This window comes from Python bivittatus, unplaced genomic scaffold (genome assembly GCF_059951505.1).
Source record: "Python bivittatus isolate LINGU-HERP-01145 unplaced genomic scaffold, Pbiv_v1 ctg000330_np1212, whole genome shotgun sequence".
NCBI lineage: Eukaryota > Metazoa > Chordata > Lepidosauria > Squamata > Pythonidae > Python > Python bivittatus.
The window spans coordinates 47,953,808-47,981,638 of record NW_028277058.1 but is presented as its reverse complement, the minus strand read 5'-3'; the positions used below and the strand labels follow the sequence as shown (position 1 = coordinate 47,981,638).

At 41.1% G+C, this 27,831-nt stretch overlaps 1 protein-coding gene across 7 annotated transcripts; it reads right to left on the bottom strand.

Moving 5' to 3' along the window:
• Window positions 1-375: 375 nt before the first annotated feature.
• Window positions 376-27,701, bottom strand: SINHCAF (SIN3-HDAC complex associated factor). Of its 7 annotated transcripts, XR_015796268.1 has the most exons (7): window positions 27,544-27,701; window positions 15,926-16,103; window positions 14,816-14,915; window positions 11,480-11,606; window positions 10,202-10,352; window positions 2,788-6,158; window positions 380-1,132 (listed from the first exon to the last, which is right to left on the bottom strand). XR_015796268.1 is itself a non-coding variant. In XM_088141193.1 (6 exons), exons 2-6 carry the CDS (start codon window positions 16,051-16,053, stop codon window positions 5,996-5,998), a joined length of 669 nt encoding a protein of 222 aa, XP_087997319.1. In that variant the 5' UTR covers window positions 16,054-16,103; window positions 27,544-27,701; the 3' UTR covers window positions 376-5,995. The 7 variants fall into 7 exon arrangements, 6 of the variants coding, with proteins under 6 accessions (XP_087997319.1, XP_087997321.1, XP_087997324.1 ...); XM_088141193.1 differs by having other exon boundaries at window positions 376-6,158; XM_088141195.1 differs by lacking the exon at window positions 27,544-27,701 and adding an exon at window positions 25,808-26,197 and having other exon boundaries at window positions 376-6,158.
• Between the last annotated feature and the right edge of the window lie 130 nt (window positions 27,702-27,831).

The window sequence follows — 27,831 nt, the reverse complement described above, 5'->3', positions numbered from 1 at the left end:
AATTGTCCCAATACACGTATTTGCAACTGCAAGGCATTACGTGGGAGGAAGAGAAAACTATCAAATGGGATTTGCGTACCACAGCTGACCCTTTCTTAAGCACTAATGTGCCCCTCCCTTTATCTCTGACACTGCAATTTCTTAGCTTTAGATGAAAATACTTTTGCATGGAATTGGTTTTAGTCACCCTAATGGCAGAGAGGGACAGAATGCAACCCTGTTGATATATTTTGATCTCTTGACCGCTTTTGATAGCATTGACTATCATATGATGGAACTATTGGAGAAACTGGGAAAAAGATTAACTATATGATCAGAGTAATCATAATTACATTTATTTTTAATTATATAATTATCAGTTTTTATACTCTTTCTGCTTTACTTTATTGGAGATGGGTCATCACATTGAATGACAGCTGTACGTTTCTGAATGCTGTGCGGTTGTTTGATTGGGTATATAAACATTTCTGTTCCGCTCTTGTAGTGTATATATCAGCCTTCCTCAGACTGGAGCTATATGGACTTACGAGCACCAAAGTCTTCACCCAACTGGAGTAATGATTGTCATTTTCATTATACAGGATGGCTTGCAACAGATTTAACATGGTTTTAAACAGTGGTGGGAATTCTTCAGGAATATTGCATTTATTTTATCTAGAACTTCAAAAGCCTTAAGGGACTGAGCATATACAAATTATGGAATATGATACTTCATAGCGCTTGCTAGGAGAATGGCATCTATTTCTTTTAGCACAGAAGGATGCTTTTATTTCAGATTGCAGGCCTTAGTCTTCAAAGGTCAAGAGTTATAGGTGGAGCCAGGTAAAATGTTTCAATTTAAATTAAAATGTAGTTAAACGCAAATAAATACATTTAATATTATTTCCTATATATTTTCTCATTGTGTGATGACAGTATCCTGACAGTGGGAATTTCTTATGCAAACTGCTCCATCTGGTGGTCCTCGACAATCATCAGATTCCGAATCATATTAAAAACTCCAGTGTAGCCTCAGCTTCAGTCTAGCCTACAGCTCTTATTGTCTCCCATCCAAGTACTAATTAGGTCTGAACAGTCCTCACCACCTTGCTGGGTATATGCATACAGTCACTTAATCTTCTGACAGCAGAACCTGATGAATGAAATACAGAGTTTTAGCTGCATCTAGTTCATATTTCTCCGCATCTGAAAAATATTTACATATAAATTAACCAATTCAGCAATTGAATCAGTGAAAGGTTAAGCAATGAATTGAAATAATTGTGAATAGTTTTAGGAAACAGCAGCTAGATAGGATAGGGCTAAATATTTGAATCTGCTTGTTCTATGAGCCATCGTAAACCTGGCAGAAGATCTTGCTAGCAATGCAGGCAACAATTCTTGAATTAGAGAACCATGGCACCTGTTTTGAAAATGCAGCACACGTATTGGTAGCCCTTATTAGACTTGTCTGTCCCTTCTAAGTCCTAGAATCATTATTTCCCCCCACCCATAACATCACAGGAAAAACAGGAAGGACATGCACAGAAAGTGGAATGATGCAATAAAGCTTAGTAGCCAGATCAGAACCGTCCCAGTTTATTAATAGAAGGATGCCTCCAGATTATACCCAGTGTTGATAAGTAATTATTCTTCCATTGTATCCTACAAAAAATTTTCACAGCACTGATTTTTGGTAATTCCAGTATTCCTTAAGGGAACAAATTCAGGATTGAGGGATTTGTGTGATACATGTATCAATGGCTCATACATAAAATTGCTGGCAGAGGTTGCTCACAATGTTTGTATTCAGTGGAAAGAGCATCCTTGACTGTTTTCCCCCATAACACCTAAGGAAGAAATTCAGGTTCTGAATAATGTCTGGCACTGACAATTCACCAGATAAGGAAGACAAACAGAAGCTCAATCCTTACATGCCAAAGAGATTCCTGGTCAAAAAGTGTACTAATAGGCTCAATTTCTACTAATAAAAATAATGAAAACTGAGATCAGGAACATTAACAAGAATTTTTCTCAGGGAAAGTCCATCCCCAATTTTTGCCATGATCTGAGAAAATGAATTGCAAAACTACATTTCAGAATCAGAACAAAAATACCGTCCAAATCCATGTTTGACTTCACAGTATCATAATGACCTAATTATAATAGCAAACTGAATACCAAGAATTGGTGGCCATATCTGTATTGGATATATTCACACAGAGGTTGTATAGACACTTGTCAAGGACATTTTAATTTTAATTCCTGCACTGAGCAAGGCCTATGTGTCCCTTCCAATCCTGTGATCCCTAATTAATATATATGACTTATAGCATCTACTGATATTCATTACACGATCTCTGAGTGGCTGATTGGTACTACCCCCAAACAGCAATTCTTTATATATGCCGAAGTAGTTGCCAACTACATCAGTAAACAGGATTCCACACAAAAAAATGATAAAGGCAAATGAGAATGTAAGAAAAGCCCTGCTGCATCTGGCCAATAGACTCTCTATTCTAACATTCAGAGTCCCAGTGACCAGATGCATTCAAGAACCTGATGAGTATCAACAATGCAGCAACCACCCTCTTCTACTGTTTACCCTAGTATCATTTACATTCTGAGTGCAGTATTGTAAATAGCGATCAAGACTGTTAGTTAATTGCCTGACATTTCACACGTATCTCTTGGAAAATTCTGAGACACCCCCCCCACAACTTCCTTTTTTGTACCAGAAATATTCAACCCTCCACTCTGAATGAATGCATTCTTTCATCCATCTTTCTTCTAAAGAAAATACAATACCTTCAAGGATAATCCTCAGTAAGCTCAATCATAACTATCTTGTGCCTTCTACTCACTCTTCAAATAGTTGGCACCTATTCAAAGATGAGATCAATAAAGTCAAGAGCAGGAAAGAAATATGCTTCCCCCCCCAAATAAGTCTATTTATTTATTTATTTGCTTGCTTGTTACCCTAGTTTAAAAAAAGCTTGGATTACAAGTGTATTAACAATATAAAAAGTATAAAAACAGATTCCATAGATTTCTACTACATTGATACAAAGTGCATAACTACATACAATTCATCTTGCATTACTACTCAAGGAGGGAGAGGGAGGAATAGTCTGCTGTAGTAGTAATAAATAAATAAATACAGAAGTAGAGATGATCCATATTATAGTTACATATAATTCATACTGTCATTGTAAATGCACAGAAATGTTGACCAATATTGATTAAGCATCAGCCACGAAACCAAAAGAGAGAAGATGACCAAGACGCCTACATGCATCCTTCAGAGTTTATCAACCCAGCAAAACTGCCAAGGCATTAGGTCAGTCTGGGGAAAAAAAAACTATTTTATCCTCCCTGTAGAATAAGTCTCCTATTTACAAAAGGGGATAGGGATAGAAGAAAGGCAATTAGGGGTACCCTATAAAAGTAGGAAGACAGTATTTCATATTCATATTTGTCTGACATAGTACAACTAAGATTTCATTGTTCAGTTAAAAAAAACAGGCACATTCACAACAGTGCACTGCAGAATCAAGTCAAAATTCTCATGCTATTCAAATGAAGTAATAAAATCAAAGCAGCAGAACCCTTCCGGGGAAGCCATTATTTTGATCCCAAAAGCAGGCAAACACCCATTAGCCATGTTTAACAGAAAGCTGTTCTTGGGTAATCAGAGCTACAATTTAAAAAACAAAACAAAACAAAAACAACATAAAATACAGGAATTATAATGCTTCAGTTCACCCTATTTTTGAAGCAATTCTGACTTAAACCATGAGCCTTACTGAATTTTACAATAATTACTACAGCAACAGTGTCGCTGAAAGCACGTTCCTTTTCAGAGATGGGATATGTAGAGACTTGGAGTCGCTAAAGAGGCTCACATAGAGATGTTGGGGGGAAACTAGATAACCTGTTTTTCAAGATTTTGAGATACATGAGAGATTAATATCACATTGGGGATAATCATTGGGGTTGTTAACTAGGCAGCTGTCTATCGGGAGATGGGCAAAGGAGTAGCTACAAAAGCTGGAGGCACTTCTGGACAAAGAGGGGAGAATGAGAATTACAGGAGGGGCAGCAGCCGGGACCAACATTCAAAAAGGATGAGTGACATTTACTATGGCTAGGTGGGATCCTTGTAAATGTGGGTCTCTATAGGCATTTAGTGAATCTGAAATATTTTAAGAGACTATACTACATAATGCAAATTCTCCTAGGCTGGTCTATGGACTCCCATCATACCTAGCCAGCCTGGTCAATGATTGGTGCCACCCAATAGAGTCAGGCTGAACTACTGATGTGGAAAGGAGAAGAATCCATGAGTTGCCATGCCACATTTACAGAGGATATTATTCAAAATATTAATTCTTCCTTTTTCCAAATGACATAGAAAGCACCTTCAGCTCTTTCTGTTTAGATTACACTTTTAAGATGAGTGGTAAGAAAGAATGGTTAGTATTGGAATGTTCCTTACTTGGATGAGAAATAAGCCAATGAACAGAATGGAGGGACAGAATCCAACAGAAAAAGAGGGGAGAGGAGGGCTAAACCTGAGTTTTCGTTAACATGGCTTTCCTTTGCAGTTTTCAGTCAAAAGGAGGAACTTACTAAAATCTGTCATATGGTTCTAAGCCAACAGGCCATTTGAAGAACTATTACTACCATACAAATAATGGATAATAGAAAGCTGTTCCCACTCTGAATAAGTGGACATAGGATTATATCTGTAACAAGTCTCATACCAAGGAAACCTATTTGGTTTTCATCACATTGCTTTTCAACCCCTATGCAAATGGAGAACATTACAACTCTAACAACTGTTCTATTGGATGAGTAATATATGGATCTCCAAGTGTTGATGAACTCCTACTGCAGTCAGCTACATCCAAATCTGACCAACAGTTAAGGATGGTGGGAGCTGCAATCCAATGCTGAAGGACCACATGTCACCCAGCCCTATCCTAAAATATTATAAAGGAACTTCTCTGGATGAGTTATCTGCAATCTTTGTTCATCGGGAAAATTATGATTTAAGATAGCAGTACCAAGTCATTTACCCCTTGGCCTGATCAACCTTCAAATTTGCTATTTTTGCCCGTCAAATGCATCCTGTCTGTTCACACATATAGTCTTACTATGCCAGAAATACTAGGTCAAGTGAAACATCTTTATCATTGCTGAAGCATCAGTAGTAAGAATTAAGAACTCCCCAAACTTTACATCATATACATAGTAGAGAAGTCTTATACAAGCTTCAGTATCCAAATTCATGCAATGGATCTGCCTTACCAAGCCTTCCCACTCCAGCAGGATTCCCAGCTCTATAAAGACTCCAAATACTGAGAATTGGAAGAGCAGAATAGTTTGGAGGATACTATGTTGGGGAAGACTACCTTAGAGTCATCATCATTTTTCCCCTCCACAAAGAGAGAAAAAAATGGCTACCCAAAATTTATCACGCCAAATGAGAACACTGCTTTTCTGACAGAAATAATATACTCCACATCAGGGATGTCTGCAGACTATGATAAAAAAAGTCAAGATGGCAACCATGATAATGCAACTGAAGACTTATCTGTTTTTTATTGCGTTACACATAAAAAGAGGCAGAGCTTTGTCTGCACCCTTGTGCCCATCTTTTTTGACCATACCCTGCAGACACCCCTGCTCCACACGTAGCTCACCAGCCTCACAGTTGTTCACTCTGAGAGAAATGGAGTGGGAACAAGGCTGAACAAAGATGACACACAGCAGCGTTCAGCTTCATTATGTGGTTTAGCCCATATCCAATATTATTTAGTCTCTTTCTGAAAAGATATCAAGAGATTCTGAATTAGTAGAATTGATGCAGTAAAAAAAAAAAAATCTTCAGACAGTTCAAGGAAAAAAAAGTCTTTTGGCAGCATAGCGGGTCTCCAAAGTAAAGGGAAGGCCACTTCAACAGATGGCAGAAGAGGTTCCGTCTGTCTCCCTTTGTACCTCCTTAAGGAAGTCACCACTCTTCTTGATTGGAGATGGTGGAGGACTGAGGAACTTGTGGTGGAGGCTTCTCAGCTGCAGGCTGTTTATTACGACAGCAGGGCTTGAAGAGATGGGTGTCTATAAGGACTTCTCCAAAGCGGCCTTTGTAAATAATTCCACAGCAAACCTTTTGCCTTCAGGGGAAAACAAACCAAAGGGTTACTACATGTATAATTTATTACACTTGTATGCTACCAGACTCTCAGTGACTCTGGACAGCTCATAACAATCAAAGAAATTACAATAAAATCAATAAAAGATTAAAGATAAAAGATGGCAAGCATGATGAAGTGAGGAGTCTAAATCTCCCTTGCCAAAGAGCTAGATCTTCACCACTCTTCTAAACAACAGAAGAGTGGGGGCCATATTTTAAAGATAACTTAAAAGTAATGCATGAATGCGCTTTAAAAAAAGAGAGAAAATTATCATTTATATATAGTTATAGGACTAATAAAGGTAGTCCTCACTTAACAACTGCCCTGCTTAGCAACTGTTTGAAGTTACAACGGCACAACAAAAGTAACTTTACACTCTGTCTTAGCATTTACATCTATTGCAGTGTGCCTGTGGTCACATGATCAAGATTTGGATGCCTCACAACCGGCGGGTGTTTATGATCATTACAGCATCCCACAATCACGTGATCGCCATTTGTGTGCTTCACAACTGGCTTCCAACAAGCAAAGTCAATGGAGAAGCCAGCAATAAAATCACAAGTTGCGGTCACACGATGTCTTGTTTAACGACCGTGTCGCTTAGCAATGGAGTTGCGGGTCCCAATTGTGGTTGTTAAGCGGGGACTACCTATGCAGACATATAGCAAAATTCTTTGGATCATTCCACTCAATAAGCTGCTGTTTTTCTGAGCATTTGTCCTGCACAGTTTCTGGGCCTCCTTTTTTTTCCACTGTGCTTGCTTAGTTCTTACAGCAAAGCCATCAATACATTTTATTTGTGTGTTTTGTTTATATTCATGTGGCTGCCCAATTTGCATAAGCGACTCTCGGTTAAAAGCATCAATATAGTAATACAAAATGAAAATAAATAATAAGGATACATGCAAGAATGGTGCATGCATGCTGTAAGAAGGATTGTTTATTAGCCTGCTTTTCATGGAGCCTGAGGCTGATTAAAGCTGAGAAAGGCCCAAGGTCACCCAGCTGGCTTTACTGCCTAAGGACACACGAGAACCTGGGTCTCTCTCCTCCTAGTCCAGCATTTTAATCATCACACCATGCTGTTCTCTTGTTCAAGTCATGATGATTAGACAAGCCCAACAATCCACTTAGGGATACTATGTATTAATAACACTTCTAATAAAACAAAGGGCTGTGTCATTATCATGTTGTTTATTAAACCAAAGTGGGCCTTCTTCTCCTGACCTAGAAGTACTGCTTAGTTCAGCCATGGGGGTCCTCTAGGTTTGTTGAACTACAACTCTGACAATTCTAACCATCTGGAGGACATCAGGTTGGGATCCTAAAATGTCCCATATCATTTATTGAAAGAGAGAATAATATTTTGTGTTTGAAACTCAAATCATTTATTTATGGTCCAATCCAGTAAGACAAACAAACAATTTAAAAAAAACAGAAAAGCAAACCTGAAACAATGAATAATAAGAAATGTTATCAACCCATTTCTGCAAGCCACAGCTTTTGACAGAAACGTAGCAATCTTTATAATGGTTGTCCAAGTTAGATCTTACAGAAGGAAGATGTTTGAAACTGATTACCAAGGTACCTTTTCATAAGTTTGCTATATTTCCACTACCTTCAAATACCACATTTACATCATGAAATATTGTAAACTATGCTGGTACTATGGTTTTCATTCTTATATTGGGTAGACCTTCAAGATTTGAAAAACACCTTTTGTAGGAGAATGGCATCTTCAATATTTCTCACTAAGCCCTATTCTCTATTCCTCTTCTGAAAATTCCAGGAAAGACTGTGGTGGCTACATCCAAACCAAGCCCCAAACATCTCAAAATGGCTCTTGTCCCACTTGCATATATTAACAAACTGTGCTATATATTACATATATACCGTATTTTTCTGTCTATAAGACGATATTTCTTTCTAAAATCGTTATGCTAAACATTGAAGGGCATCTTATGCAAGGAAGTAAGCCAAGGAGAGAACCGCGCGGTTGCGAAACTGCCCATACTTTGTCTCTGCAAACAGGCTTCCTCCAATCACGAGCCTTATGTAACTGACGTCAGCTGATACTGAACAAACCAACTGGAACACATCCCATTGGAGGTGGAGAGGATGTAGGCAGTGCGCAGATGCGACAGGGACCGGTAATGTCAGAGCATTCTGAGCCCATAAAGATGTCGGAAAATAAAAAAATAAATAAGCGAATGTCTTACTCTGCAAAATTCAAACTGAATGTAATCAGTTATGCAAAAGAGCATGGAAATAGAGCTGCAGAGAGACAGTTTGGACCTCCTCCCACTGAATGTATCATGTAAATGTTACCTAATTACTAAATAAACATGTGTTCTGCTTTATCTTTAAAATATTGATTTCTTAATTTTGGGTTGGAAAAGTGGAGGTCCTCTTATACATGGGGGCGTCTTATTAATGTAAAAATACGGTACTCAGAATTCATTCTACGTTTTCTTGCTGTGGAATATAATGATAACCACTTCCTTACTAGCAAATAAACCCAACACCATAGAGATAGTTAAGAGAACAGATGTTATACCAAAATAATTGCCTTGGATAAAAAGTTAACACAATTCTTCTAAGAGCAAAAGGAGGGAGACTGCAGGACACTGTCTTGGTGTTAATAGCAATGAACAGGAAGCAGGGCAAAAGTGCACAAGGCTCTAGTGCCATACAATATACTGTTAGCTCTTACACCACTGGCCAGAGCACAGACGGTTGTAGTATCTCTAGTTTCTGCACAGTGTAAACTGGCAGTGTGGCTCAGGAATGTCTTGGGAATGCGACAGGTTCAGTTACATGCAGGCCTATGTGCCCTTTGTAAAGCAACACCCTATACTGATGAGTGACAATGAGAACATGGCCTTAAAAGTTCCCACCTTACATTGCAGCAAGACAATACACCAACCTTGATGGAGCAGATCCAAAACATCATTCCACTCAGTGTCCTACTTCTTGAAATGGCCCATCTAATGCTTTCAGGTATAACAGCCCTTGCTTATGGGGGCTTCCCAGCAACTAGCCAGAGCCCGTCCACTGCTATTCACAGATCTGTGCTCTGCACATGACATAAAGTAAGAGTTGTGTTATGTATATCGGCACTGCTGGGAATTTGATATCCAACCTCCCCGCCCAAGGATTTGGTGGGTTGGAGTACAGTATTTTTGTTTGTTGTTTTAGAACCTTGTTACGCCTATTTAGGCATACACTACATTTTTTGTGTGTCCCTATTGGGAAACCAGAATTTGGCACTACAGGTGGAAGGTAGTCCAAGAGATTAAGAAGTGCCCACTGCCCTAGGTCTCAGGGTACCATCCTGGATTTAAGCCATTCTCTATCAACACATCTTGCAGCAACAAAGTCCATACATTTCTGATGTCTTCCTAATCCCCAACTCCCTTTACAGAGCAATCACCCTTGGTAGACTTCACAAGCATTTCAGCTGACATAAGTATGCAGCACCAGCTAATCTTAAAGCATGAAGGAGATTTGCAGATCAATACACCTGCTGGCTATTGTCACAGCATCCATCACTCCTGTCCAAGAAAGGATTAATACTGGAAGGGGAAAGCAGCAGCCCCAAGACTACAGTTTCACTCTTAAGACAACAACAAGCCTTGTGACCCAATTCATGCTCTGCATGATATCCAGTTACTTTTACCCACTTACTTAAACACCATGTTGAGTCATCAGCTGTCTGCAAATGCTCCCTAATTGCTGAGGGAACGGAAGCAACAGAGCCTTGTAATTAAGATTACATTTTATGCAATTATGTGCATTTCTAACTTCTGTCTCTTCCTGAGTTTCCTTCTTCCGTCTACCTTCTCCTTTGTCTAAAGCTAAGTCTCCAACTCCCTTTCAGGTATGGTCTTGCTTTCAAAGTTTTTTCTTTATTTTTTTAGTTATGTTTGTATACCTTTATATTCACCACTTGAATCTGAGAAATAATACAAGATGCTACTAGAAATGATAGGGTATAGAGATCTGCATTGGGGCATTTTCACCTTTTCCAGTATGTAAGATCTAAGAAGGAGAAAACAGGTGTACGGCTTGAACCCGATGCCATCTCAGTGTCTGAGCCATCGTCAGACTGGTTGCTATAGCAAGGCGAGTGGGCTGGAGAGGCACTTGAGGTAGTGCTGTGAGCATCAGAGTCTATAGGAAGAAAGGAAACAGTTGCATTAGAATAAAATGCACACCTAGAGTAAATCTTTGATTTAATGGACCATTCAAGGTGAGGGAGTGTCTGTTATTCCCAAATGTCCATTAAATCTGAATTTATGTACAGTAATTCATGTCATTTAATGTCATTTGTATAATAATGCAATTGTGCAAATATTTTGTTATTAGGAAAATAGCATACATTACATTAATAAATGTAACTGAACCATACTTGGACTTATCATTAAGTACCCTTTTGATCACCAAATTACCATTGTCCAGTTTATTTCAGATACAACACACTTAGTTCATCATTTCAAAGGAGATCCAGATGCAAATTTCTATTAAATCAAAGTTTTACTGTACGTAACACTGTGCTTTTAAATTTGGACATGTTTACTAGAAATGGATTGAAGGCTCTAGTATGCATCCTTCTTCAAAGTTTCAGCTTTCATTTGCAACTTAACATGAATTTTTTTTTCAAGTTTCTCTCCATATAGTTTTAATGCAACATACAGGAAGTTTTCATTTCTCATGAAAACCACAAAGGGTGTTTTCCTCCTCATTTCTCTTCAAATCCATCAGTATTTAATCCTAATCTTACGAATCCAAATCTTACAGTTTTGTGAATGATACAGCTGAAAATAAATATTAAATTCTTACTTCAATCATACTTTATTATTTCTTTTCTCAGATTTGTTTTGGTTAGCATACATATGGCATACTGAATAATTATTATTATTCCTCCTGTTTATACCATAAATTATACATAATGGTTTGTGATAAACAGATATCAATTTTTTTAGGTCACAAAGCCAGCCACATTCTGTTTGCTCAGATAAATTCTCAATTTGATGCTGGTCATGGGACATGTGTAAACATCACTGACATTCAAATATCCTCCAGAAATTGTCTTTCACTTGCATGCAAAAATAAGCTGACAAAATAAATTAAATTCACACATTGTGTGACTGTGTATCTACTTCTGAAGGCAAGATTTAAAAGCTGAGACAAGACTATTAAATATCAAGATTTGGTAGACTGAAAGCCCTCCTCATTGACTGAAAATACAGTTGGGCTATTACATCAAATAAAGCACAATCCTTATTAACAGAACATACTGTGTCGCTTTAACTCTTTCTGTAGCTTGCTTATCTGGTTGCTCTTCATCCTGTTACTAGGTAGAGTTTTCATCTTCTTTGGCTTCAGTGTTGTTTTAAGACTTGGCCCAGCCCTTGCGTCCACAACCTGTAGGAAGGCAGCATGAGATCTTAGTGCCATCAGGAACAGTAAGGCCTACACGGGTAGATTTTTTAAAATGGGGAAACTGTTATATATTGATTTGAACTTAAAAGACACCCAAATATAGAAAGACGTTTATTACAAGCCACACTCACACTGTGTGAGCCATGGTCTACAATCAGAAGTGTTGTGGTCTAGCTGCAGGTAGCTCCACCGGTGAGAACTAGACTGTAAATTAGGAATGTACAAGCCAGGCTTGTTGTGGCTTATACAACACATGATCTCCCTGTCACCACCTTCCCAATGTTTATCTAACCTATTAGAGTCCTATGAGTCATAGCAACAATGAAGGCAGGTAAAGACAAAGCCACAACAGCAGCAGCTCTAGGCATGTTGAATACTTGGTAAAAGAGGAAAATACTGGACCAGCAATCTTGACTTAACCTGGTATACGCTACAAGGTACATCTACCTATTTTACCTGGAAAGTCTGAGGTGGCCAGCTGAAAAGTTTCTGTGAGGGTAAGAAAGAATGTTGTTTGAGTCATTCCCCTCAAAGCTGCACCTTAAGAAAGTTAGAGTCCAGTGAACACAAAGAGAAAGATCAGTGCAGATATAACGAGAAACCTTGCCAAAGCTAATCAGGTCTTGGATCAGGCAAGCACCTAGGTAGACAGCTGACCTGGAATCCCATGTACATCGCTTGGAATTGCATGAAGCAAGTAAGGGGGCAGATCAATAGCCACCTTTAAACATGTGTAAGGAGGGACAACTGTAAACACATCCAGCAGGACAGGCTGTTGTTTAGTTTCTCTTTCTAAGCATTACTGTAACCTGAGGAGTGAAGTCCTACAGTAGCCCCATGTGCTTATCACCTAGCCTTATTACACTACAAATGAGATTACTGTCTAGATTGCTATAATGTGCTTTACTTGGGGCTGCCTTTGAAGGCTACTCAGAAACTTCAGCTGGTTCAAAATATGGCTGCTTGATTACAGATTGGCCAGTCCTGGTTCAGCACAATTCTACCGATCTCACTAGAGCTGCACTGGGTTTCAGTAGGTGTCCTAGTACAATTCAGTGGTCTGGTAGTTACTGATAAAGCTGCAAAGACAAAGGGAATGGCCTTGAAGGACAAGAGGAAGAGCAGCTACCAAGACAATAGTCAGATAAGTGGGACTTGAGCTAACTTGAGAAAATGTCTCAGACCAGCCCCTCCCTAGTTCACACAGTGATAAAGGGAGGGAGGCAGGGAGGGAGTGGGGAAGCACATTCAGCCTTGCAAGATTCTGTTACAGTAGCTGTAACAATAAAAGTAGCACTGATCTATATGGCATCGGCTTCTTAGTCTAGCCTATCTTGTAGGGCTGCAAAAGCACAATATGGCTTAGTCCTTCAGTTCTTATGGAACCGCCCTTCCTGAACAGAATTTTCCCAATCTGCATGGATTGTGCAGGGAGTGATCTATTAGTGATCACCTCTCCCTGAATGGCCTGGGAGGCGACAACATAGAAACAAAATTCTCCTATGGAATCTTCTGCCTCCTGAGCTGAGAATGGCTCTCTCTCTTTAATGGCAGTCTGGAAGCAAGTAGAGATAATCTTTTTTTGCCCAGCTTTTAGAGGGCTGCTTTAAGGAAAGTTGGCTGCTGTTGCCTCTGAGGGTTATAATTTTATGGTTTTAGCTATCAGGTGAGCTTGTGGCCCTATACTTTTGTGCAGATTTTGTTGCTTGGCGATGTTATTGATGTGTCGTTGTTGTTGTGAACTGCCCAAAATCTGGTTAAGAAGGCAGCATACAAATTATGTAAAATAAACACAAGAATGGAAGTAAGTAGCAGTTTCATACCTGAGACATGGGCATGTTCCAAGTAGGAAGCAGGACATGAATCTCCTCATAATTGAGAAGTTTAATTGCATTTTAAAATAAAAGCAAAACAGTTGCTCAAAATACTGAAAGGGGCTCTACAATGAACAGCTGCAGGCTGTATACTAAATAGCCTTAAGGAAATTACAACCTTCTACTACTGATAGTTGCAGGAAGGTCTCCTGTTTGTCCTCAACTAAGGTCTCCTCAGCTAAAGATCCACCAGTGTGGCCCCTGCAGGCAGCCTTTTTCCAACCCTATGCCCTCCATGGCTGTTTGACTCCAAATTCTTAATTCTCAACATTGCCGTATCATTAGGAAGTCTGAGTACTGCAGTCCTGATGTGGTTGGAGAATGCCAGGATGCGGAAAACTGCTCTAAAAGGGTCACAATATAGGTTACTCTGTCAACCTGGATGTAGCCTTCTTGTTAATATAGAGGCTTCATTCAAACAACATACTTCACTTGGCTAAAATGGGATTCAGTCGTTGGAGGTTCTGTAGGTTGTAGGAAACCAACAGCTGTCTTGGTATGTTATCTGAACCAGTAAACCACAGTATGGTTTATTTGTCTGGGCACAGCATGGCATGTGAACACAGTACTTGCACTTATTAACTCTATTTTCAGATTTACCATATTGTATGAACCCAGCCACCATGCACATGCTCAGCATACATGCACTTATTTGCCACATGTACATTGGATACAAAGCTACCGGCTATTTTAGAAAAGTATTATATAAAACATAAAATCTGTATTTGTCCTATGTGACATGATACTTGCCATCTCTCACTAGATGTTGTAAAATGACTTTATGTAAAATTCAGAATAGTTCTAATAAATCACAATCAGAAAGACAGTGTACCTACATTACAAGTGTATGCATGTATGTTTTAAACCAATTAACTATGATAACTTTTTCAAAAAATCTTAAGGGTCAAGTTCTATTGAGGATGCTTTGAATTTTCTGCTGGAAAACCTGCTCAGCACTACAATTCCTAGACCTCTAGAGAGGAAATGCCTGTTAACTGATGGAAAAGCCTTTACTTTGGCAGTGGTGTAACCAGCAAGATGTTTATTCTGCACACCATGTACATTTTATCTTATGAAATAAGTCATCTATTTAATCATCAGCATTAAATAATTGATTATGCTCTGACAGCATTACCATTTCTAATTTTCACTTTAAAGTTGTAACTTTTCGTTGGTTGTTAACTGCTAATTATTTCGTGTGATGCATAAGCAGGTACATTAGAAGGGTAAGATATCCATTTATGTGAGCATCTATATCTACGGATAAAAGAAACATAAGTCACTTTATAATTACAGTTCAGGGATGCTGGAACTCACATGATTCCAATTCTTTTTTGATCCTGCTGGCAGCTTTTTCCACCTTTTCACCAGAAGCACGCATGCATTGCAGATATCTCCTGAGCGAGCTTCATGCAGACTGTAAAGAGAAGACCCTAGGTCAATTACCGCAAATAAGCAGCAGGGAAAAAAACATACATGCACATACACGCAGACAGAAATACAGAAGAAGATGCTTGACTCTGCAATTTGAAGAGGCAACATGCCAAATTCAAACCACGTAATAACTGACTTGGGTTAGCTTGCTACGTTGAGATCACTTGCAAAAAATAATTTAAGATTGTTACATTGAATTGAATTGAATTGAATTAAGCAAAGGTGGGAAATAGCTGTGGAGTAGTTAGCTATTATATTTTAACAATGTATCAAAGCAAACTTGACTTTATTCTTCTTCTGACATCTTCACATGGGGTAGAAAATCAGAAACATGTCATGGAGCAAATCAAAGCACTAGGCTGAACTCTCATGTTTACTTGCAGCATTGCCTTTGGGTCCCACAAATGTCTCACTGGGATGGAACAGGACATTCTGGGAGGCTAATTTGCCCTCTGGCAAATGGGTGTTCCATGACTCACCATGGCCACCCCAGCAACCACTTTGTGAGGTCCAAAGGAGTGCCTGGCCCACAGAGCGTCTTACTCTTACCTGAACAGGCTGACACAGGGCCAGTGACCCCCCCCCCGAGATTCCTCCCCAATCTTCACTCAGAAAGAGAGGACAAAATATTCCCAATTCCAGCCAGCCGGGAGTCACTGCTTTGCTCTTCAAGCGTTTACCTTGCCTTTCTTCCCACACAGGCAACCCTTATCTGCCAAGTATTTATAAATGCACACGGGGGGCTGCATCTATCCTCCAGCCCTCCATGCTTAAATTAGCTGGAAGATCTGAAAAGAAAGCCTCCCCACATTCAGCAACATACGAATGCTTCCCCTCTGAGACTTCTGCCAAACGCAAAGCATGTAGCATCCTTCACGTTGGGGACTGGCTCTGGTTGTGGGGGCTCCGTGCACTGCATTCAACATTTCTCTTTGCTCAGCCACAGACAGCGTTAGGCAAAGCTACCACAACTGGAACTGCAGCAGGTCTTACCCAAAACAATTCTGGAAATCCTTTTCGTAACGCTTGCTGTCGGTGAAACGGGAGCTTGAAGACTTGGCCCTGCAAATACAGCAACCCTCCAAACTCCGATACATCTTCGGTTTGTGGAAGCCAAACATCTTTTCGTCCCTCCTTTAGTCAGCAGGGGTAACGGGGAGGGAAGATCGAGCTAAAAAAAAAGGAGAAAAGAACAAGGAGGGCACCATGAAAAGATGAAGGGGGAAAAAAACCTTCTCCAGTGATGGTTCTGCAAACTGACACTCTGCATCGCAATCAAAAATGCTCAGCAAGTGCTCTAAATTAAGCATTACCACAACCGCCCTTCCATAAAGGCAGAAGTCTCAAATACATCTTCATCGCTATGGATCACTGGCAGCTTTTTCCGCCCTTCCTCTCTCAAGGCAAAGGACGTTACAGGAAATGCAATGAGACATGTAACAAGGTGACCTAAGATACAAGAACTAATGCCAAAAGCAAAGTGGAAAAAAAAAAAAACAGAACAGAACAGAACAAAACAAAACAAAACAAAACACCTGCTTTGTGGAAGGGGCAGATCTGCAGGTTTAAAACAAGCAGAGGAGGTGGGGAAAGGAGGTTACAATCACAGCCACTCCAAGAAAAAGCGGGGGGAGGAGATGTTTCTCTGCCATGAACAGTCACATGAAACAAGGAAACGGCTATGACTTCAACCCCAGGCTGCTTTCCCCATATGGACAATGTGACAGCCTGAAACCCCCACCATCCCCTGCCAAACTCACCTTTGTGGACTATTTTCTCCACATTCTTTCTACTTTCAGGAAAGAAAATAAAAATATAGCTGAAGAGGAAGGTCTTAAAAAGTCATAATTGCAATAATGGTAACTGGTTTTAATTTAACTGCTGGTATTTTATTTTAGATGGTTAGCCCTTTGCAGTACAACATGGTCAGGAAGATAAACCATAAGGTAAAATAATAAACAATACATCCAACACAATAGGAAGAACAGTGTTTTGGAAAAGGCTGAAATGGACACTTCTCACTCCCCATCTCAGCCCCACAAGTCACCTTCCACCTACAAGCTTTTTCAAGATTTTGGGTTGTTCCATGGCACAAGGGTTTACATCCACTGGAGGCAGCTGCTATTGTTAAAAAGCACCTACAAGCTTCCTAAATGTTGAGTGGGTATTAAAAGTTAAGCTGGTCCTCACCCACAAAGTTGCAATCAGGAAGAGAAAATGATACAGCAAAGAAAGCATCCGTTGGAGCAGTTTCAGGAACCAGCCCCCAACTTAGTTTTCACAAGTGGAGATCTTTCTCATGGGTCATTCTGGAGGCCAGATTCACGCAGGAGGTTGGTTGAATTCACACACTCTGCTGTGTCACATTTGTTTAACCACATCCAGTTCATGAACTTACAACTGGCTGGGCTCCCACATCATACTAATCAATAAACTATGGATTATAAGCTACTACAACAGGGCTTGCACAGAGCAAAAACCAAACCAACCATGCTATGGCTTAATGGAGTGTGTAAATCTAGTCAGGTTTATCACACAGTATCACTCAAAAATTAGGTAGGTAGGTAGGTAGGTAGGTAGGTAGTAGGTAAGTAGGTAGCATATATCACTCCCCAGAGAGGCAGACTGAGCACTTTACATTGTGCAGCTGCTGGATTTCTTCATTAAGGGTTTTTCTAGTTCTTGCAATAAAACCTGCTTATCAAGAGCTGTGTCCTTGAATCACTGCCTGCAAGGTTTCTAGTTTCAGAATCGGTTGAGGAGAAGTCTGTCAAACTTCCAAGAGGGCAGGACTAGTGCCCTCTGTTCCACTGGTCATATAAGAGTTGCTAACAACAACACAGGCAGAATCTCCAAACAGGATGCATCCCATCATGGTAAAGGATCCTGTTTTCAACCACTTGCCTTGCCTCGGCCTTTTCTCCAATTTCTTCTTATTCTTCATCTTTTTCCAACTGATACCTTTTAAAACAGCCATTATTGTACTTTATAGTTGAATTACACTGGGCTGGACATTGTTACCTTCTATTTCAGTCCTCTTAACTGCTGTTTTTAGAAAGCCACAATTTCATAAAAGCTGTCATTCCTCGACATCTATTCTACCTTTCCAGCACCATCTCTGGTATCAATGAGAAGCTCTATTGTTCAGTGACATACTTTGCTCAAAGAGAAAATTCTCATGAATTCAGTAAAAATTACTTTCCATAAGTCAATACATTTTTAACCCAAAGAGGTGAAAGCTGGAAAAATGCAAGAAACATAAAGGCTTTGTTTCGGACTGTAAATCATTACTTGACCCTAATTGTCCACTTCCTCTTTTTATCTAGTTCTAAAATTAATCTGAGACAAAGTTCTAAAAGCTCTGAATACAATTGTCTGAATGTTTAATATCAAATGTATATTTTATAGTAACTTAGGTATCTCAGTTGTATTTTAGTGTATGATTGTAAGCCAATTGCAATGGAATTTCATTTTATTATGCACTTGGTGTATAGTGTATAGTGGAATGACAATAAAGCTATTATTCTATTCTACTATTCTATTCACATTGTTTTACAAAGATGCCCCAGGCTGCATTTGAAGGAGTAAAACACTGAGAAAATAAATCAGATGTATGGAAGTTTCCAACATTCCTTTCAAATGTTAAAAGTGAATCCTTTGGGCTCTGAAAATTGATTTTTTAAAAAGCTAAAAAATTTATCCTGCCATCCCAGAAAGAACCCTTTCTTCCCTAAGAAACAAAGGAGGTGGGAAGTTGGGACCCCTGTAATGCCTCAGTCAGGAGGAAACTACAACAGTAACAGTAATTGTAGTCCTAGTGAATTCCAGGTGTACTAAGCACAACACACAGAGGCAGAGAAAGGGAATGTAATATCAGATACTGAAAAGGCAAAGGGGGATTCCCAACAACATGTGCTCTTCAAGCACCTTGATCACCAGATAGAGTTCTACTGCTTTACTGAAGTTTTTACACAGTATGTCCCTGAACTGAGATTCATAAGCAGAAACCCCCCCAAGCCCAAGCCCCTTACTCTAAAGGAATGTACTGAAGCCTAAAGTGGATGTATGATACCACAGTTCTACTGTTAGGGGGGTTTAAAGACCCATGTGCCTTTTCCAGGAAAGGGTAAAGAAACTATACGACTCACATTCCTCAGAAAGTTCTCTGGAATCAACCTTTTTTGATGTATTAATTATCCATTGCAAATCCCTCCCACCAAACAAGAGGAACACCTTGACTCAGTAGCAGAGCTCATGTTTTATATGGCAGAGAGTAAGGAAGAGGTCCTTGTTGGGAATTGTATCCCATCTCAATAAAGGTAGCTCTAGTCTTTCTGTGAATTTCATGTCCTGGTCTGTCTACCTAAAGAGGCTGAAATATATATCTGCCTGCGGAGGGGGCACAAAAAGACAAGGTGGTGGGCCTGACCATATGATTGAAGCTCCTGCTCCCTTTTGTATGTACACGTGAAAGGGCACAGCTCTAATTGTGCAGTCATGCCCACCCTCTTGCTTTTTGTCCAACCCCATGTATGCCTCTGTATGCAGGAGGTCCCATATTTACTTTCTTAAATCTTCCAAGAGGGCAGAGAAAGATGTTTCTGTAAAAGTCTAATCATCTGACTCAGCTTGCTACATACCTCCTATGTACACCTGTTAAACATGCTGTAGCCAAGCTCACTCATTTTAGCAAAATCATAAGATAGACAGAGTGGCCTCTGTGTATATAGCAATGGAAAGAGAGCATCAGTGTATTGTAAATGCCAAGAAAATTAGCCCATAACACATTGTAGGAATGCAACTATAAACAAGACAAGAAACAAATAATTGCAACCTGGAGTGCTGAAGAAGCCCCAGAAACATGAAAAATATCAGGCAAGTAGAGTAAAAAATTGTGCTGCATGCCAATGGCCATCCTGGCTAGGATTCCAACAAAGTTATCCCATAGCCTGGTAACTCTGCTAGTTCTGGTCTTGAGACATCTGAAAGGTCCTGTGATAGGGAAAAAGTGTGTTAAAGGTACATTCACATAAGATTATAATGACTGCGTCTCTTATTTTATTTGCAACTTAGCAAGTTATAGGACTTTGCATTTGCAGGTGGTCCTCACTTGCCAACAGCAATTGGAACCAGCAACTCTGTTGCTAAGTGACACGGTCATAAAGTGAAAAATCACATGATTGCACCCGACTTACGACGGCAATTTGTCAATTCCGTCTGCAGTTGTGAAGCGAATCACCGTGGGTTGTTAAGCGCAATATCACATGACTGCGACTTGTAATTTCCTGCCGGCCTTCCCATTGACTTTGCTTGTCAGGAGCCGCTGTGAAGGTTGCAAATGGCGATTACGTGACCGTGGGACGCTGCAACCATTGTTAATGTGGACCAGTTGCCAAGCACCCAAAATGCAATCACGTGACTGCAGGAATGCTGCAACATTTGCAAATTTGAGGACCAGTTGTAAATCTCCTTATTCAACACTTTCTTAACTTCGAACAGTTGCTGAATGAATGGTCGGCAAGCAAAGACTGTACTATGTAGTGCTGCACTCTATATATAAAAAATCAGCAACATTTTCAGGTGATGGCACCATCGCACAATCCTACATGATGTTGTGGATTCCAAAAATAATAAAAAAATAAGGAAAAGTCATGTTACTTTTAATATAACATTTTAAAAAACGACATCTCATGAGGTCTCATGCAAAATTTGGCTGTATCATAAAATTTGGACCACATTTAATTAATAATGATGGTGATAGAGATGTCAACTTTCTTTATGTCATTTTCCCAAGTTTAGTTCTGTTTACCTGAGATTGCTGCACATATAACCTCTCTAGAGCTTTTCTGCATTTTCTATCCTAGAAGATGCACTAAACACAGTTAAGCAATCCAGTCCTCCAACATGCTAGAAAGCATCTGATAAACCCTTTGAAGAAAGACACTTACCACCCTACCCTTCCTAACCTGAAAGCAGGGTCACCCTATCGCTGAAGCTTTCAATTCAATCCCATGATGTGCCTTAAGCATGCTTCTGTTTCAAGAAAAAGGAGGATTTTCTTCAAAATCTGTTCTATTTATTGTAATGAAAAGCAATGGACTTCAAATAGAACAGCGATATAAAATATACATTTGAGTTCCAAGATTACTTTTAATAACCTAAAGTACCTTAAAATCCTTCCCCATTCAATGTGGCAGATCATTTACCTTTTCCTGAATGAATCGATGCTAATTCAACTTTGCTGAGTCTGGACTTTAAAGTGATATTTAAGCAAAAAAGAAAAAGAAAAACAAAACCCAAAGGGCAAAAAGCAATGGCAAAATTTCCTGCCATTCTGAACTGAGGAAATCTGTTCTGTGAAGTCCTAAAGTAGGCATTCCTCTCCACCCCTAACAAAAAAATAATGTGCTTTCCTTAGCCACAAACATCTGTCCACCTTTGGCTTACGTGAAAGAGACAACATGGCACATCTTCATACTTGTATTCTCAGTTCTCCACAATGCACCTCTGGGAGATTTAAACTGTGAATGATGTAGCCTATTTGTCAGGGAAACATCCAGGTGTGAAAACATGTGGAAACTCCTTTACAAAGGGTAACAGGTGAACAAACTGGCCCACAAAAGGAACTCATCAATATTTTAACTAGCTCCCCCCCCCATTTACATAGCATGTTATTTTCACTGCACTGTCAAAATTATATACGTGAGTGCGCACACCTATAGTACTCAAGCCCAATATTGCTTCCACCAAACTGCAGGGTGTTTCATGCCATAACAGGCAGAAACCATGTCTGCCACTACAAAGATTGCAGTTTATTTATTCTTGTTTTATCCTAAAGCTTGATAGGATCAAGTGCAGCCCTATCCTCCTGCATACTAAAATGTACAAAAGGATAAACCAGCAGGGCATTTTCAGCTAATCTCACCAGCAGCCTCCAACTCAGGAATTTACTCCCTCCCTTGCTGGAATTTTCAGGCCACAGAGATCTCACAGAGAATTCCTGATGGGCGGGAGGCTTTGAAGACAAAACACTGTATCTCTGTGACAATAACTAATGCAGCGGGTCCCTAAGAACACCGAACATAGGGGGACTTACTTCTAAGTCAATGGGTCTGTTCAGGATTTCTGTCTTAAATGGGTTCAGCAAGGTTTTGCATTAAAAGAATTCAGTTCCCATAGTACAGATGAGGAATTCCTGTACTTTTAGCTTAAGGATCCACGCTCGTAGCAAAACAACCTGCTCTCACTTGTAAAACTTGTATGCCAAACATTTTTAAAGGCATTCAGTTTTAATCCGGGGACAAAGATATCAAAGATTTCGTTCCACCATTGCAACAGATTCTCTCAAAGGAACTGGAAACAGCAGCATATTAGTACATTATGGGTGAACACCAATTCTTTTTCACACCAGAAAAGTTGTGGTACTCAACTGGAATCTTATGCTTCAGGACTTCAGTATGTAACATCAATTCTACAAACAATGGAGATCTGAAACTTCCACAGACTTTACGGTTGGCTCAGTCTTTTCCATTTTTCTGCAAGCAGCGAAGACAGTTTCATTTCAGTACAGTCTAAGCTGCTAGTCCTTAAGATCTGCATTTCTTTTATTTCCCACTTGCTATTTTTTCGACTTCATTTGAATCGCTTAAAGTTGGTCCTTTTCCTGTTTTATTGCTGCTGCAGACTGACACATGGTGTATAAAAATTATCATCACACACACACACACACAAAGACTGAAAAACAGAATCCAGGAGGATGTTATACATACAGGAAGAACAAAAGTTTAGCTTTCAGCTAGAAAAGATATTCACATTGTGATGGGGTTAATGCAATCGTTTCTAACCTGTGGTCTGGGGACCAATGGTGTCTATGATGTTACTGGCCTCAAACTGAACATTAAGTTTAATTAACGGGGGTTTTTGAGATGCCATCTGGGAGGGGCATATGCATAAACTCATAGGAAGTACTTTGTAACCCCTACCTTACATGATTATTCTCAAAAGTTTTTTATTGACAATTAAAGGTTTAGTGTTATGCGAAGGTAGTCACAAAGAATAGTCCATCTAGGCCAGTACTGTAGACACTGTCTAGATGTATCTCTGCAGAGTTTCAAGGAGGATGGTGTATCTTTCCCAGCCCCTTTAGAGACACCATATACTGTAGATACCTCCTATGTGTAACCCATGTGTTCTATCAGTATGTGAATGCTGGCGTGATCTATTGCCATGAGTTTTCATCAAGAGTGTATATTCAAGAACATAAAATCTGGATTGCTTATGCTCAAACTCCTGTGTACATTTAAGCACATGTTAGGGACACTGGGATTCTAGTAAAATATTAATGATTCAAAGCCAAAAGCAGCTTAGCATCTTCATGAAAAATTGACCACTGCAATCCCGCAAAACTCCATCATAAAGGCCGTACCAGTTCTGCATTTGGCACACATGCTGTGTTGCAAAGACCATCAAGCTTCATTATAACTTCTCTGCCATGAAAAACTGCCTGGGTGGTCACACGCAAGCTACTATCTCTTAGCCTTGGAATTCACAACAGTGAATTTTTGCTTCACAAGGTTGTTGCTGTGAGAATTAATGTACCAAAAGATACTTTGTATCTTAAAATTGCCATGGAAAAAAATACTGATATAACAACAACCAACCCCCCTGGATTCCCTGACTTTGTTAACAAACTTTTCTATTTATTCAGTGAAGTTAAACCTCTGGGGAAAAAAAGCATCTGCAATTATTTGGAAGCTATTTTATGGTATATTATTGTTTTTCATATAATGCTCTCAACATCCAGAGCTGATCTCAAAGAAAGAAAGAAGCAAAGGAAGTGAGTGTCCCCAGTTTTAAAGCAATTTTTATAATTTGGTAAGCAAGGCACAGAAATAATAAAGGCAGAATTTGAGCACATGTGATCATGTTCACTTGGAGCTGAGGACTTCATGTATGAACACTATGGATTCAATGAGTTTCATTTTTATGTTGAAAATGGCTGCAATCAGTGGCAATACCCAAATAAGATAAAAGGTATTTTCAGAGTGAGCTGGTGTTGCACCACTGAGGTACATGCAAGAATACTGGACAAAATGGGATAGGATTTTCCCTCAAAAAAATCTAGCCAATCCAAGCTGAACAACCACATTATTGAGATGGGAAAAATGTGCTTTTAATGTGCTGTTTCAAAAGTTCCCAACCTTCTTTGCCTTTTAATATGCATCCTTGCCCTTAAGGGATAGGAGGAATTATAAATCCGAAATGACTGAAGTGGAAAGGCATTTCCAAGCAAGGAAGCAATAAAAACAGTATCTGCAATGGAAGAGGAAGACCACACCAGTGCATACATGCAAGCTCTGCCTCAAACAAAGACCACCCATCTGTGTCCACCTCCGCCAAAGATGACCTACTTTCCAAAACAGACCCCAGCGCATCAAGGAAAAATCACAGGCTCCCTCCTGCAGTCAGAGGAAAGGCCAAATCACAGAGCACCAGGAACTGTGTGGTTCAAGATCTGCACATGGAATCTTTTTTAAAAGGAGGCAAAACTCAGGAATACTAAGGCCTGCTGAGCTGGAACACAGGAATGATACTCCTCCCCCCGTCCCTCCCCCCCCATCAATCCCTGCCACAAAGTTTCAGGATGGACACCCTGAATTGCAGCCACAGTGATCTTAAAGTAGAACTCTATGGTTGTTTCAGGCATGATTTGGTTAATAAAGACCTAGTGATGGGGTAGGGAGGGAGGGAACTGCAGAAGTAAGAAGATGTTCCTGCAGGGCACTGCAAACCCTCTCACAATCCTCTCTTCCCAGCACATGCAATGCTGAGGTTTCCTATTTTCCTTTCAACCAATTTAATGTTTTAATGCCAGATAACGGCACCTTACTGCTTGAGTGGCTTGAAAGAGATGCAAAATCTTCTAGACTGTATGAATGATGTTGGGGGGCAGGTGGGGAGAGAGATGGGTCATATCCACTGCCACAGATTTTCTGATATCAGTACATGTACACACACACACACACACAACTAGTTTTCCTGAGATGCCAGCATCCCATAATCCCTGGAAAGGAACGGGATCACCAGCACAGCTTACTTTGGACTTGACTGGGAAAAGAATGGGAAAAGCAAAGCCAACATTCCCTGCCCTCCAGTTTTCCTTCAATGTGTGAGGGTGTTCCTCCGGTGCAACTCACTCACCCACGCTCAAGGGGACCCTGAGTCACTGAATTAACTCACTGGCATGGGTTTGCAGGACAAGCTGAACCACGAACTACACCGGCTGAACTCAGAGGCACACTCAAGGCCTTTTAGCTTATTCTGGCGTGCGAACGAAAGGAGCCACCGAGCTGCGCTTTAAAGTTTACTCCCGGGGCTTTGCCTCAGAACAAAAGGGACCGAAAGGGGCTGCCCCGCGTCTCCTCGTCTCGGTCAGCGTCACTTCATTAAAGATCGTCCCCCTCCCCAGTCCTAGCGACCGGGGGGCAGCTACGAGTTTATTGTGCGAGTGGGTGGGTAGCTGGCTGGGGGCGGGCGGGCGAGCGCGCGCGCGGTCTCCCTGTTACCCAGAACTGGTTCCTCCTCATGGCTCTGCCCTGACGTAATTCAAACATGGCAACAGTTCCGACTTCAAAGCGAGCTCGCAAGACCTCCCATAAACAGGCGCACGAGGCGTGCAACCCAGCGCGCACCACCAGCGAGTTAGAAAACCGGACGCCTTCCTATCGCAGGCCCCAAAGTTTCCCAAACAATGATCCCGCGTGGGGGGGCGGGCGCTGTGCCCACCATCCGCTCCGTCCCCATCCGTCGGAGGCGCCGCTTCCTGCTTTCTAGGTACCTAAGCACGCCTCCTCTTCCCTGCACGCAACGTGATACCTTGCGCTGTGGGCACACGCAGCGGAAAGTTTAACCTCCGAGAAAAAGTCCTCGGGCCGCTCGGTTCGGCGCCAAGGTCTGCGTCCGCAGCGCGCGGGACTCGCCCGCCGGCGCTCGCCCTCTCCTCCGAGGGTCCACGTAAGGGGGACAGAGCGCGGGCGTCGAGAACCGTCCCAGCGCCCGCGCCCAGCTCGCGAAGCACAACGGCCACATGCTCATGGCAGCCCTTTGTTCGCCTTCCCCAGGCGGTGGAAAAGGCCAGTTCCTCTTTCACCTGAAAGAAAAACTCGCCTTTCGCAAAAGCGGGGGGCGGAAGCACCTAGAGGAGGCTTTGCAGCGAGGCGACTCTGATAAAAGAAGGCGAGATCAAAGGGGGATCTGCAAAGAACGTCAGCGGGAGCTCGTTCTTCGCCCCGGTTGGGCTTTGAAGCTGGCAAGACTCTTCCTCCCCCACTCCGCTATCACCACCCACTCCGTTCCGGCGACCAATGAGAGAAATCTATGCAACAGCTAAACATTTGGAAGTATTTTTTAATAAGAAAGAATTTTACACACTAAAAGGAACGCTACGACCTGCTAAGCACGTCAGGCTGCACACACACACCAAGGAGTCTTTTTCCTCCCCCCGCCCCAAATCTCGGACTCCACCGCTGTGCTCAGAACCAGGAGTGTAACCACTTCTACCGCCTTCCCGTCCCGCTGCTTTTCCCCCTCTGGAGAAACGCAGATAGACGCCCCCACCCGGGCTTTTATCTGCTTCTCCGCCCCGCGTCACAACTTATTTTTCTTCAAGCCCATCTACAGGTGTATTATTCGCGAACGCCCCGGAAAGCGTTCGAAATGGAACGTTGGAATCAAAATGGTTCTGAATTCGAAGTTTCCGCTCCTGGGTTAGGAATCCTGGAGAGAAAATGTGTTACCAACCTTGGCTTCCTCTCTTCCCCCCCCCCCCCCCCGCTTTGCTTCTCCTCGTCGCTAACGCCGCGTCCATAGTTGTAACGGACCACGCTACTCCGGCCGCTGCAGCCGCCAATACGCTACCGAATAAGCAAACAGTGGCTGCCATAATTCCACATTATTTTGCTCCCAGATAAACTCGTTAGGTTCACCGGGACTGCTCCGAAGTAAAAAAAGATAGATAGGACTGCAATTCTCTTTTTTTTTCCTTTCCCCTTATTTTTAGAGCCCGTGGGTGATTTTGAAAAGTTGTTTTTAAGAGTTTACCACTCACTAAACGACAACAGGAGGGTTCTAGTCACTCAGTCACGATGGAAACCGCTAACTCCATTAAAACATTTGCTGAATAATTTACTTGAAAGTAAATTCTGATATGTCCAATGAGTTTACTTCTTAAGTGCATACTAAGATAATATTCCCTTTCGGATCGTACCCAGCAATCTGGTCTCGAAAGCACTCATTCTCCAACTGTTTTCCTCCGGAAAAAGTCGTTGTCACTGGCCACATGTTCACAACAATGCAACCAACCTCTTCCTACCCCGATTCATCTTTTTCCGCAACGATGAGCATTCAAACCTCCAACGGAGTAGAATAATGCCTTCTATTAATCGTTCCATCTAAAAACAAGTATTTTTCTCAGTCATCAATGAGTTTTCCTACAGGTTAGCTTTTCAAAAAACTGCATTTGCACGCGTAACGCAAAACTTGCCAGAATCCCTATTCAGGACCGCTGTTTCCACACATGCCAAGACCAACCGACAAACACCGAAATCCTTTACCTCCAACAAACCGATCGCGCGTGGTGTGCCGCGATTTGCTCCCCCGGTCCACGCAGCCCTCCTTGTCTAGCTCCTGCGTCTGGAGAGCTGCAAGGTCTGGAATCATTGGTTTAACTTTTAGTCGGTGTACGCATGCGCCGTTCCCACGGCTCACTTCTCAATCGAGCTGTTTTGCATGCGCGTACCATTGTCCTTTTAAGGGAGAAAAGGGCCGAGCGAAAAGCCTGGGAGAGAAAAGCACGGGGGAGGTTCTAGCCATTGTGACGCGAGGGCGACGTCAGGCACGTA

Excerpts from the sequence above, each read along its gene's own strand:
- SINHCAF (XM_088141193.1), bottom strand. The coding sequence starts at position 16,053 with ATGTTTGGCTTCCACAAACCGAAGATGTATCGGAGTTTGGAGGGTTGC. Across the intron at positions 11,607-14,815 it reads CAAAAAAGAATTGGAATCAT|GTTGTGGACGCAAGGGCTGG; the intron begins GTGAGTTCCAGC and ends GCCTTCCTACAG. Across the intron at positions 10,353-11,479 it reads GAAAGAGTTAAAGCGACACA|ACTCTGATGCTCACAGCACT; the intron begins GTATGTTCTGTT and ends TTCTTCCTATAG.